We start from the raw sequence: 12,610 nt of genomic DNA, 5'->3' as shown, positions 1-12,610 counted from the left end.
GAAGCATGATACAATCTAGGGGGTCTCCCTCTCTTTATGATTGGTTTACATCATAATTGCCAAAATATACATATTTTAACCTTCTGAATTACATTTGTTATTCATTTATTTTTGTTAATTGATATTTATTTTGTTCTTTTGTTGTTTATAAGTTGTTCGAACTCGTTGTTCGAGATTTTGGATTAAAGCAGAATATACAAGAAACTTGGCGTCTAAATGCAAAGTGTTTAAAGATGGATTATTGGTTTATTATTTTATGAAGTTCAAGGGTCTTTGTGTGATTAAACTTTTCAATCCATATAAAAACAAATTACCTTGTCGAATCTCGGCAGCAGCGTTTGTAAAAGAAAAAAAAACGGGCGACATACGAAAAACGAAAAGAACGTGGGCTGCGGTATATGTTTATTGGTTTTACTTTTTCAACAAGATTGATTGGGACGGCAGATCACGTAGAACGGGGGCTTCCCAGAAGAATATTATTATTATTATTATTTCTTTAAGTTATTTTAAGTTTTGCTCAATTACTTGTACTTCAGTAACTCGTTTTAATTTTTGTTTTTTACTAAATTTGATTGCTGAAATTTGTTTGGTTGATATCTTCGTTTGTTCTCCATTGTAAGCAATTGAAGCATGATACAATCTAGGGGGTCTCCCTCTCTTTATGATTGGTTTACTGATAAGTGCCAAGATATACATATTTTAACCTTCGGAATTACATTTGTTATTCATTTATTTTTGTTAATTGATATTTATTTTGTTCTTTTGTTGTTTATAAGTTGTTCGAACTCGTTGTTCGAGATTTTGTATTAAAGCGGAATATACAAGAAACTTGGCGTCTAAATGCAAAGTGTTTAAAGATGGATTATTGGTTTATTATTTCATGAAGTTCAAGGGTCTCTGTGTGATTAAACTTTTCAATCCATATAAAAACAAATTACCCTGTCGACTCTCGGCAGTAGTGTTTGTAAAAGAAAAAAAAACGGGCGACATACGAAAAACGAAAAGAACGTGGGCTGCGGTATATGTTTATAGGTTTTACTTTTTCAACAAGATTGATTGGGACGGCAGATCACGTAGAATGGGGGCTGCCCAGAAGAATATTGTTATTATTATTATTATTATTATTTCTTTAAGTTATTTTAAGTTTTGCTCAATTACTTGTACTTCAGTAACTCGTTTTAATTTTTGTTTTTTACTAAATTTGATTGCTGAAATTTGTTTGGTTGATATCTTCGTTTGTTCTCCATTGTAAGCAATTGAAGCATGATACAATCTAGGGTTTTTTTTTGTTTCTTGCACAATAATTAGTGAGTAGTCGTATATGTAAGGTTGTAGGATGATTAGCATACTGTGGTCAGTTCGGGCACTGCTCTTATTTTCAAACAATGAAAAAGATAATTTTTGTTTGGTAAAATTCTTCCTGTAGACAAATCTAAGTATTGTTGGAGTCTATGTAAACGGGAGAATGAGGGTCCAAAACTCATTCTTCACTGTGCATGGTTAAACGGAGACCACGATGTTTCGCATCTTGCGAGGTATCTTTCCCAAACTAAAGTTGAACATTTTTTTTAGAACACCGAAGGGAGCATGTTAATCCGGACTTGTTACGAGTGCTATAAATCCTACGGCCGTACCTCCTTTTTAATTATTTGAAAAGAACAATCAAGTTCTTAATTTTAGTCAATCTCAGCATCAAACTATAAGGGGTGACTACCTAAGAGCCCGTTTAAATTATAACAACCCGAGTTTTTAGTCAGCATGCATCACTGTCTCTGTGGATTCGATTTCAGACTTACCGGATATTGTGCTGCATCGGTTTCCGCCCTACGCTTGGGGCAACCCATTATTTTAGGTTTAGGAAATCGTCAAGTATTTGCTCTTGGTTGTCTTTGTGTGCCGAATTCCGATTGGTGGCCTTTCTCTGATATCTTTCGGGCAAGGGATCGACAGCTTGTTTTCTTCGGTCGATTGCTGTTGCTTGTGTTTGATCGTGAAGCTTAGGGATTTTTTGTGTTTTCTGCTGTGTCTTGGTTGTCGGTTTTGTTTCCCAAGCCGTGGCTACATTGATGGTCTCCCTCGTAGGCTGGTGTCCAGCCGCCGATTGCTACTTCTGGGAGGAGTCGGATTGGCTTAACGGCGAGACTGGTTTCACCGGTGATTTGTACTGTGGTGGTCGCCATTGTGGTTAGGGTTTTGGGGGTTGGCTTGGGTGGGCCGAGATTTGGGTGTTTGGGCTGTATTGTTTTATATTTGATTGTTGAGTTGGGCTCTAATATTTCTATTTTGTGATCCCTTGTAGACTCTTAGGTGGTTGGGCTTTTGTCCGCTTCAGGTGTATGTTTGTTCCAACTCTTTGTTGGATTCCATTTCCACATTTTTAATAAAATTTCATCTTTGCCAATCAAAAAAACAAAGTTTTTTGAGTTTTTTCTTATTTTTGTTTTTTTTCAAATTTTTTTCGCGTTTGGTAATTTTGCACTTAACTTTTGTGAATTATTGATTCGTCTCGTCAAGACGAATCGGAAAAGAAAAAAATTATGATTTTTACCCAATTTTTTTGAAAATATCCAAGATAAAGCCCAAAAACTCGATTTTTTTTTAATAAGGACAAAATAAAAAACAACACAAAATATCCACAAAGTCCTTGGCAGAACTTATCCTGAGTTTGGATTAAAAAGTTAAGTGACTTTTTCTTTTGCCTTTATTCAATTTTTTTTTGTATTTGTTTGTTTTGCGTCAAACTTTTGTGACTTATTGATTCGTTTCAACAAGAGAAATCAGAAAAATAATGCTATGTTTGGATGACAATTTAAAAAGAATTTTTGGAGTAATGATGAAGAGAAAAAGTAGGATAATAATTGGATATAGGAGTAATGAGTGGCGAGATATAGAACGAGAAATGAGAGTAGTGATTGAAAATAATGATTAAAAGTAGGTATGATGAGTATTTTTTGAATTAATTTTTTTTTCAAGTTATGATCCAAATATTAGGATCGAAACTCATAATTTCTTGAATAAAGACAAAAATAAGTAAAAAAAATAGTTTTTTTTATACTTATTTTACTATTTATTCAAAAAATTATGAGTTTTCATAAAATAAAATTTAATTTTATGATTCTTCTAGACGAGACGAATCAATAAGTCACAAAAATTTAACGCAAAATTAACAAATACGAAAAAATTTCAAATAAAGACAAAAAAAAATCATTTTAACTTTTTAATCCAAGTAAACTCCCTCTTAGCCTCCGTAAAAGAAAATTAAATAATGACATTTCACAATTCCCCTACGTCAGCGTCCCTTGGAAAGCATGCATTATCCACCATATTTATGAATACCTTAATTTCTCCAGAGCATTGCCCTTTCAAAAAAATTTCTCTACAGTATCATAGGTCTTTACCTTTATTTATTCAACTATTCTAATGGCATGAATGGAAATCTTGGTTGGAACGCAATAGTATATGCACTATATATATCACGGTGGACAAGTATACCAAGCTCATCATACCTTGACCAAGATGGAAGTACCGCCGGAAAAATATCTCGACGCTCAACCTTTACCACCTCAAGCACCGGAGCGAAGCACGGAGTTGAGCAGTAAACTCGAGGACATATTGTGCGACAAAGACGTGCCGTTGTTTCGTCGCCTTAAAAAAGCGGCTTGGGTTGAGTTAAAGGTGCTGTTTCTACTAGCTGCTCCGGCTATCGGGGTGTACATGGTCGCGTTTGGTATGTCTACTTCCACCCAGATCATGTCCGGTCACCTCGGCAACCTCGAGCTTGCCGCTGCTTCTCTTGGCAACAACGGCATCCAAATGTTTGCTTATGGTATCTTGGTATGTCTATAAGTACTCTCTCTCCCTCGTAATCTTCCCCCTCTCCCCCTATTGCATACCCATGGGGAATTTATGCAAATCTCGACCTTAGTGTTACTATAAATTTTTTTTTCTCAGCAGTGTTACTATAAATTTTGAAATCACGAGTCACAATAAATAGTTGTGTTTTGTTTTGTTTATTTATTTATTTTTTATTTTTGGTGATTGACACAATCTCCAACAAGTTAAAGGCATGCAGAATAGCTCCACAACATCCATGGAAAGTATCCCCAGGCCATACATAGATGGGACATACCGCTAACAAGAATATTGAGAGAAGCCAAAAACCATGCAAGAATACATTGGCACACTTTGATTTCACAAAACTTTAGGCTATCTAACCATTTAAAACAAACTAATGGCACACTTCAAAGTTGTAATAAAGGGAAAACTCTGGTAAAAAGCACCGTTTGATTTGATTTGACGTACCTTAAATGCAGGTCTCATTAAAAATTAGAACCCTCATAAGAGCCTATTAAAAGAGCACTAAAGATAGGCACGTTAAAGTATCCGCATCAGGCTCTTTATATTTTGGACTAATTTACACCTTAAAAAGTTACTTTATTACTTTAGCTATTCACTTTTAAAATTTCTACTGCATCAGACTATTTATATTAAATTATTTCATTAAAAAATATTATTTCTCTATTCTAAAAAAAGCACCAAACTATCTCATTCCGAGCAATTGTTCACTTATTAATTATTATTGTATATAAATAGTCTAAAAAAATTAAGTGCTCAAATTTTCAATTAGATTTAACCGATATGAAGATTTTATTTTTCTGATCATTTTATTTTAAAGGGTCATAATTTATATTTGTCCCTAGAACTTTCATAAAAGACCCCTAAGAGAGTCATATAACCAAATAAAGTATAGAAAAATAATAAGCCGAGTCACTGTAGCAGTGAACAGTGGAATAAAAATATTAAAATAATAAAAAACAAGGGAATAGTGACTCTTGGAAATTAAAGAGTTACTGTACCAAAGTTAGAAAATTTTCAAAGTAGAGAGGGAGGGAGAGAGCCTGATGTGGGGGGTTTTGGGAGTTTTTTCATTTTTGGCTCTTTAATTTAGTTTTTTATGTGGATGCTCTTATAAGAGCCACAATCTAGCTAGTATACATGCATCACCCTTTACTACAAATGTCACATCCTCTACGACAAAGAATGTGGGTATGTTCAAAGCTATTCGGCCTTGTGTTGTTTTAAAGTTCTGTGCCTAGAATTACTCTTATGTAAAATATACATAAATTTTCATAAATACCGAATAAAAATTCGTTTATCCATCTTACTGTTACTTTCCCACTTAAATCATTGTACCGTCTCCGAAATTTTCTCTCTAGTTTCATCAACTCCATGCAATTTGTGATACAATAAAAATTGCACGTAGACCTCTTCAAAAGCTAATTTATTAGTACTTGGGCCTCTTATAAGTAATTTCATAATAACTCTAAGGCTCACAAAGTTTTGCATTGAGCTTTCCTTTTGGATGTGAGATCAGTTACATTATGTATGAAGTACAAAGTATCATTATAGGAGACTACATCAGTTGTGACTTTTGAGAGTTCACGAGATAACCAAGCCTATCAACTCAATCAATACAAGAAATAAGTTCATTACAGGGTAGAAACGAAGAAAGAAAGAAAAATGTTCTCTAAGGAAAGAACGCCCATACGTAGGTGGGAAGATTTGAACTCCATAATTCCTAGTGAAATGTAAGAGTCCTGACCATCTGAGCTAATCCCAATTGATTAAGATGTTTAATTCACACTTACTGAACCGTTGTTTGGTAACAAAATTGAAATATAAAAAAATACCAACAAGGACAATGCCACTCAAGGAATCACCGTCTGAATATTCATATCTTATTGGTTAGTGGAATCCTTTATACTTTTATTACTTTACTTTAAAAGGGAAAGGGCGAAATTCTCTACTTGCTCATTAGATTATTAGTAATTTTTTTCAGTGGCCCAATTACTATACAACCACACTTCACATATGATTAACGGCCTAACTTTTCAGGAGATTTTGACACGGTCTTATCGGCTGCGTTCTCTTAATTTTTACAAGATTTTATTCGAATTTTTACACCATATATTTCATCGAGATGAATCGAAAAAGTATAAAAACATACACCAAATTTGAAAAAATTTTCATGTTAGACGATAAACATGACACATAAATTTGTTACTATAACTTAAAGACTTAAGACCAAAGAAGTCTTTTAAAAGTTGGATTGTTTTGCTAATCAAAATGATTTTAGATTAGTTTTTGTACAATTGTCCAGACCGAAATGAACTTGAAAGGAAACCCAACAATAATTGAAAGCAGCACACTAAAAACAAAAACAAAAAGTGAAAAAGAGAAAAGAAAAGTTAAAGTGGATCGTTGGAGATAAATCTCAATAACTCAAAATGTTTATGTATGTCCGACCCCACCAATTGGTGAGGGGCAAACAAGGTCCCTTCCACGTAAACGTACTTCATGCGCATCTATTTAACTTCCTCTTAATTTGGTACGGCGTATGATAGTTCAAGAAAAAAAAGGCCTCGTCTCTAATTTTCGCCCATTCCCTTAGGGTCCGGACCTGCCCTACATACCAATTATATGAAATACCCCGCTTTTCATTACGTCAAATGCTCCTAGTAACAGGAGACGGAAAACGAAGGAACACATTGTGAGATGTTCATATTCGTGTGCTGAATTCATAAACTGTTAACGAAACGCTCGGATTTTTCGACTAATGTAAATTCAATACTAGGTTCATAAATGAAGGTACCGATAACTTTCGCCAAGATTATCAAAACATTGAAATCAAATTTCTCTTTTAAGAAAATAATGTCCCACATTGCCTGAGAGTGGAATGTGTAATCACTTAATAACGTTTGGGATCTCTCCACACATTGTCAATTGGTTTTGAGATGAATATAAAGTTCTTACATGGTATCAGAGCGAGCCAATTCCACCACACATTTTAAAAATTTACATTCCACACCTCACGATGACAGATCAGCACAGCAAAAATTGGCCACATGTGATAGACTTCTGATCACTCAATAACATTTGAGACCTCTCCATTTATTGACAATTGATTTTTTATTCTTTTATGTCTCAAAAGATGGGGATGGGAAGTGCAGCTGAAACCCTATGTGGACAAGCATATGGAGCCCAGAAGTACGAAATGCTCGGGATTTATCTCCAACGATCCACCATCCTCCTCACTGGAACGGGCCTCCTCATCACCCTGGTCTACATATTCACCAAGCCCATTCTCAGGTTGCTGGGCCAGTCCAATGAGATCGCCTCCGCCGCGGCCCTCTTCGTCCACGGCCTCATCCCCCAAATCTACGCGTACGCCGTAAACTTTCCCATCCAAAAATTCCTGCAGGCTCAGAGCATCGTGCTCCCGAGCGCGATCATATCGCTAACCACGTTCCTCTTGCACCTTGTAATGAGCTGGGCCTTGGTTTACAAGGCCGGGTTTCGGCTACTGGGCGCCGCGCTTGTGCTGAGCTTGTCTACGTGGATCATTGCGGCGGCCCAGTTCGTTTACATTGTGACGAGCCCGAGGTGCGAGCAGGCCTGGACTGGGTTTAGTCTGCAGGCCTTCTCTGGGCTGCCGGAGTTCTTGAAATTATCCGCCGCGTCGGCCGTGATGATATGCTTGGAGTCGTGGTACTATCAGATTCTTCTCTTGCTGGCTGGGTTGCTTCATAATCCTAAATTGGCTTTGGATTCTCTATCTATCTGGTAATTAAGACAAAAAGTTTTCCCTCAATCCTGTCTTGAATTATTGAAAACTTGTAGCTCCAACAGCCCGTTAATTTTGAGGGATTACGGAGGATCTAGTAGGGGTAATGAGGATTATTAATTAGGTATATACAATGTTCTTTTGGAGGTTAAATCTTATGTAGAGAAAAATCCTCTGTGCATTTGTTTCCGTTCATTTTTTGTCGCAAAATCGCACAAAAGTATCTTCTCATTTTCAGTCGCATGATTGCATTAAAGTACTTTTGTGCAATATTTTTGCATTAAATTTTGTCCCCCATGATTCCTGTACTTATTTTGAAGTTTTTGCTTGGTTATTGCTGCAGCTTACTTATTGGCGGATGCATAATGGTGATTTCAATTGGGTTCAATGCAGCAGCAAGGTTTGCCATATCCATCAGTACGCACACACAGATGTGAATATGTGCACATGTAGCACTGTCGTGTGATGAACGAAAAATTATTAAATGATTTTTCATGTTTGATGAAATTGGATTACAAGTTTAATTTTACTAAAAGTATATACTAGTTCAAGTGCTAAAAGGATAATATAAAAAGCACTGTAACCATTTATTGCCTACGGCTAAATTTATAAAGATCACTCTCCCAAATTACCATCGTTTGAGACTAAAATGAAACATCTTATTGTAAATATAAGTTTGATACTTTTCTCTTGATTGACTTCTGAATTTTTTAAAATAATTTTTGGCTTTTTTTTTCCTTTCTTGTTTGGATTCCTATATGGATTTTCTACTTTTCTATTTCCCTCCCTAATTCGCATTTCAATTGAGCGAAATGGGAGAGGAGGAGGAGATGTCGGAGAGGAGAAAAAGTGTTTCTTCCATTTAGAGTTAAAAGCATATACATTCTTTACAGGCGTGATATAAAACTACTGTTGATATTGTGGACAGTGTGAGAGTGGGAAATGAGCTTGGAGCCGGACATCCGAAATCAGCTGCATTTTCTGTGGCAGTGGCCAACTTGGTATCCTTCTCCATCTCTTTGGTCGCGGCTATTGTTGTTCTAGCATTGCGCCATGTTATTAGTTACGCCTTCACAGAGGGCGAAGACGTAGCGAAAGCTGTCTCGGAACTTTGTCCACTCCTTGCCATTAGCCTCATCCTCAACGGAGTCCAACCCGTTCTGTCCGGTATACGGCATACTCCGTCCACTCCTTGCTTTTACAATTCGGTGGATTCTATTTTTCCTTCATAATCATGAAATTAGGACATAATATTGAATTAGTCCGCAGCATAATACACTTTCAATTGTGTGGTTTCGTTTTCATAATTCATAGTACGGGAGTGTAATCACAGTACACTCTGTAGAAATTTGCTACCGACAGCACCATATAAAAGCAATTGCCCCCAAATCGACCCCTTTTTTATGGGCCTCCCAAATTGTACTAATGTTTGTTGAGCTAAACAATGAGCAGTCAGTATTATTAATGACTCCGAACCTAAGTCACATAATTCGTATGCGTGAGTGAGTATGGGAGTGCAAGCGTGAAAGCGTCTTTGAAACACATTTCAATTCTTACTAAAATTCATGAGAGCGCGGAACATTTTGAAAGATTACATGACTTATGTAGTACTGTAGTACTTTTTGAGCTACAATAGGTCAACTGGGAAATTGTGTGGTATAAAACACTAAAACACCGTATTAAATACTTTGAGAATTGATTTTCACACTTCTTTTATCCATTGGTGCTCTATTTTTTGTGTTTTATTCACGTGAAATTACTAAATTACTCTTACCTCTTGAGTCACTTTTTCTATTTGTAATGAATTTAATACTTTCACGTGAATGAAGACAAAAAAGAGAGTGTCAACGGATAAAAGAGGAGCGTTAAAATCATTTCCTTTAATACTTATATAAAAGTTATGTATGTATCTTCTTTGCTATTTTAGCACTGCCACGATTACGTTTCTGTTCTCTGTCATAGTCTAACTTTGAATGTTAAACGAGTAATCATATGAAGGTGTTGCTGTGGGATGCGGATGGCAAGCTTTCGTTGCTTATGTGAACGTGGGATGTTATTATGTAGTTGGGATACCGTTGGGCTCGCTTCTTGGTTTTTACTTCAAATTGGACGCTAAGGTACGCTAATAATTTTGATGCATGTCCAGATGCTATATGACTTTTTTAATAAAGATATGCTTCTTCCGTTAACAAAAAAAAAGTGATTTCTTAACTGTATTCTATATATTGTCGTATGATCATTATGTTGTGTTTTTGCCACATGGGTAGATAAACCGAGACGCAATTCCTTCACATGAGCTAAAGTCTCAAGATATTTTTAACCTACTGATACAATTTTTTTGTTTAGGGGACGCCTTTAGGCTTTCCTCAGATCCAAGACCCAAATTATGTATTTAATCACTTGGGCCTGATGCCTCCAACATGGGCCAATAATGCTTTGGTTAATGTGATCTCCTTGATCCAATGGGTTAACAACACCCATCGAATTATGAACCAACTCATAACCCAGGGGAGGCTTAAGCTCTAGGCAGTTAGGGCTAGTGTCTATGACTTCCAAATTTAGGACCCAACTTTTACATATGCAGATATGCATATATAGTCTATGGCCATGTTTTCTCAGACAATTTTCGGCAAGGAGATATGAGATTTTAGTTTGTTGTTCACAGTAAGCAACACGTACTTCTGCATTCCATCTATAACTTATTGGTTAGTGAAAACAACTTGACATTTTTCAGCAACAAATGTGATTCTTAAGTTATTGCCTACCAGAAACATCCCCTAATTAAGTTTTGGCTTTTCACTAATTGCGTTAATAAATTGGTAAAAGCCCCATTAACATAAAAAGACCTTTCATGCTATTTATGTACTCTTTTTGTCAAGATTAATCCTTGCGTATAGATTGATTAATCTCTCGTCGTTCACATTTGTAGGTTGACTTGTAAACGCCAGAGACAAGGGTACTATCAAATAATACATAGCTTTGCATCTCATAAACCAAGAAATATTATTTTCAATTAAAGAGTAGCATGTATCATATTTTAACAATGTGCAAAGATGGCCAACTACTAGGTTGAGCTTGTTCTCATTGTATGATGCTTCCAATAGTTTGAACTTGTCCTTTTTGTATAACGCTCCCTGGTGTATTACTACAAGGTTTCTTTTTTATCATCGGGAACCTTTTTTGCTGATAAAAAAAGAAAAAAAGATGTCCAACTATGTAAGGCCCAGTTGTTTGCTAAGTCAGAGACTTAATTAAGTTATAGCTAGATAACACATCGTTTAGTGAAAAAAAAGTTTGACAAAGTTTGTTTGTGTACGTAGGGTCTTCCTATTTATTTTGCAGTGCTTGTTATTTGTTTTTAGGAAGAGGGGGATAGATAGTTTTCGAGCATGTCACACGCGACTTATATAGTATAAATAGTACGAGTTATGGTACGAATATTGTAATGATCGAGTAATTGAAAGGAAATATGTGTTATTAAAAAGTACTGGTAAGTGGTAATTAAAAAATAAATGATGATAACTAACATTTTGTGATCATCTTTGTAGGGAATTTGGTGGGGAATGATAGGAGGGACGCTGATGCAAACCATCATTTTGATTTGGGTCACTTGTCGAACAGATTGGAATAAAGAGGTACTAAATTATTCAGTTGGTCTATTTAAATTGTGTTTGGACCAAGAATTTATGACAAAATTTACCAAAAGAAAGAAGAAAAAAAAAGCATGATAGAACGTACCAAATTTAATGTCTTTATTTCATTTTCTCATTATCATTTTCTTCACATTTAATTTCCTGCTATTTTGACAATTCATCCATGATTTCTTGATCCAAATTAGCGTTATTCTAACTTAAATCATAGTCATGAGCTATTGGTAACCAATTGGTAGTAAAGGACTAAATCAGATATGGAGAAGCAATAAATAAAATGATATAGAAAATGCTGTTAAACATAAATAATGCTATAATATTTAAAATATGCATTGGATACAGATATATATATTTTTAATTGATTTGCGAATAAACTGAATGTGATGCAGGTGGAAAAAGCAATGAAACGGGTGGAGAAGTGGGAAGAAAAATAAAACTTCTTGTGTAGTTTACACTTTAATTATTTCAATTCGCTCATTAGGGTATTGTTTTCATGCAAAGTGTTGTGAATTTAAGGCCATTCAAGGGTACATATTGTACCACATCAAATAGGGGTATATTATAGCATTTCCCCTTCGATCCACTAAAAGTAGTGATATTTTGTGTTTGTGTAGACCCGAGCTAAAGCTCAAGGTGGGGCTGCTTTAATTTAGGTCCCCAAAATCTATGACATTTAAGGGCACGTCCTATTTTACTACACCAAAGAGCAAGTTCACTCATGTGACAAATCTCATGCCAAAGCCAAAATTTGACAGCAAGAACAGAAAAACCTTGATCTCCACCATTGTGTCAAACACAATGCCAAACTTTGGCTAGGCCATTCTTTGTGCCAATTAAATTCGGCATTGAATTTGGCAATGGCCCAAATTATCTAAGCCATATTATCTGGATCAAAAAATGAGACAGGTTTAATATAAAGGTCTAGATTTGATATTGTGCTAAATGGAACCAAACCAGTAAACGACATTGCTATTTTTTTTTGGACTTTTTAACAAGCCTAAAAAGACTCTGTTTTTTTTTTTTAATTACTAAATGAGATTTACGGCCCAATTTGAACTCACAAATAGCCCAATTTCGAACTCAAAAGGCCCAAATTTGCATAATAAAAAGGCTCCACACTTAAACGGCAAAACCAATGCAACTTTTGGATTTTGGAGGCAACGCGGGAATAGAGACGGACGGACTTTGTTCCCATATCCGGTCCCAAGTGATTCTAGAGAAGGTGTTGTTCTGTTGCTATATTATTGGTTAATGCTTTGGTAACCTTATCGGCTGATGAATCCTTTGGATAACAATCCTCCATACCCAGAAGCGGAAATCAATCAAGTTGAACCGT

General features: G+C 35.6%; 1 protein-coding gene across 1 annotated transcript; it reads left to right on the top strand.

Annotated features, from left to right (window-relative positions):
- Positions 1–3,356: 3,356 nt before the first annotated feature.
- LOC131330666 (protein DETOXIFICATION 40-like) lies at positions 3,357–11,973 on the top strand. The gene is made up of 7 exons (XM_058364330.1): positions 3,357–3,834; positions 6,992–7,623; positions 7,968–8,024; positions 8,553–8,791; positions 9,623–9,741; positions 11,173–11,259; positions 11,664–11,973. The coding sequence occupies exons 1-7, from the start codon at positions 3,460–3,462 to the stop codon at positions 11,706–11,708; spliced, it is 1,554 nt and encodes a 517-aa protein (XP_058220313.1). The 5' UTR covers positions 3,357–3,459; the 3' UTR covers positions 11,709–11,973.
- The last annotated feature ends 637 nt before the right edge of the window (positions 11,974–12,610 follow it).

This window comes from Rhododendron vialii, chromosome 6a, assembly GCF_030253575.1.
Source record: "Rhododendron vialii isolate Sample 1 chromosome 6a, ASM3025357v1".
In the NCBI taxonomy this organism is placed as follows: domain Eukaryota; kingdom Viridiplantae; phylum Streptophyta; class Magnoliopsida; order Ericales; family Ericaceae; genus Rhododendron; species Rhododendron vialii.
This window is presented reverse-complemented; position numbering and strand designations above follow the sequence as displayed.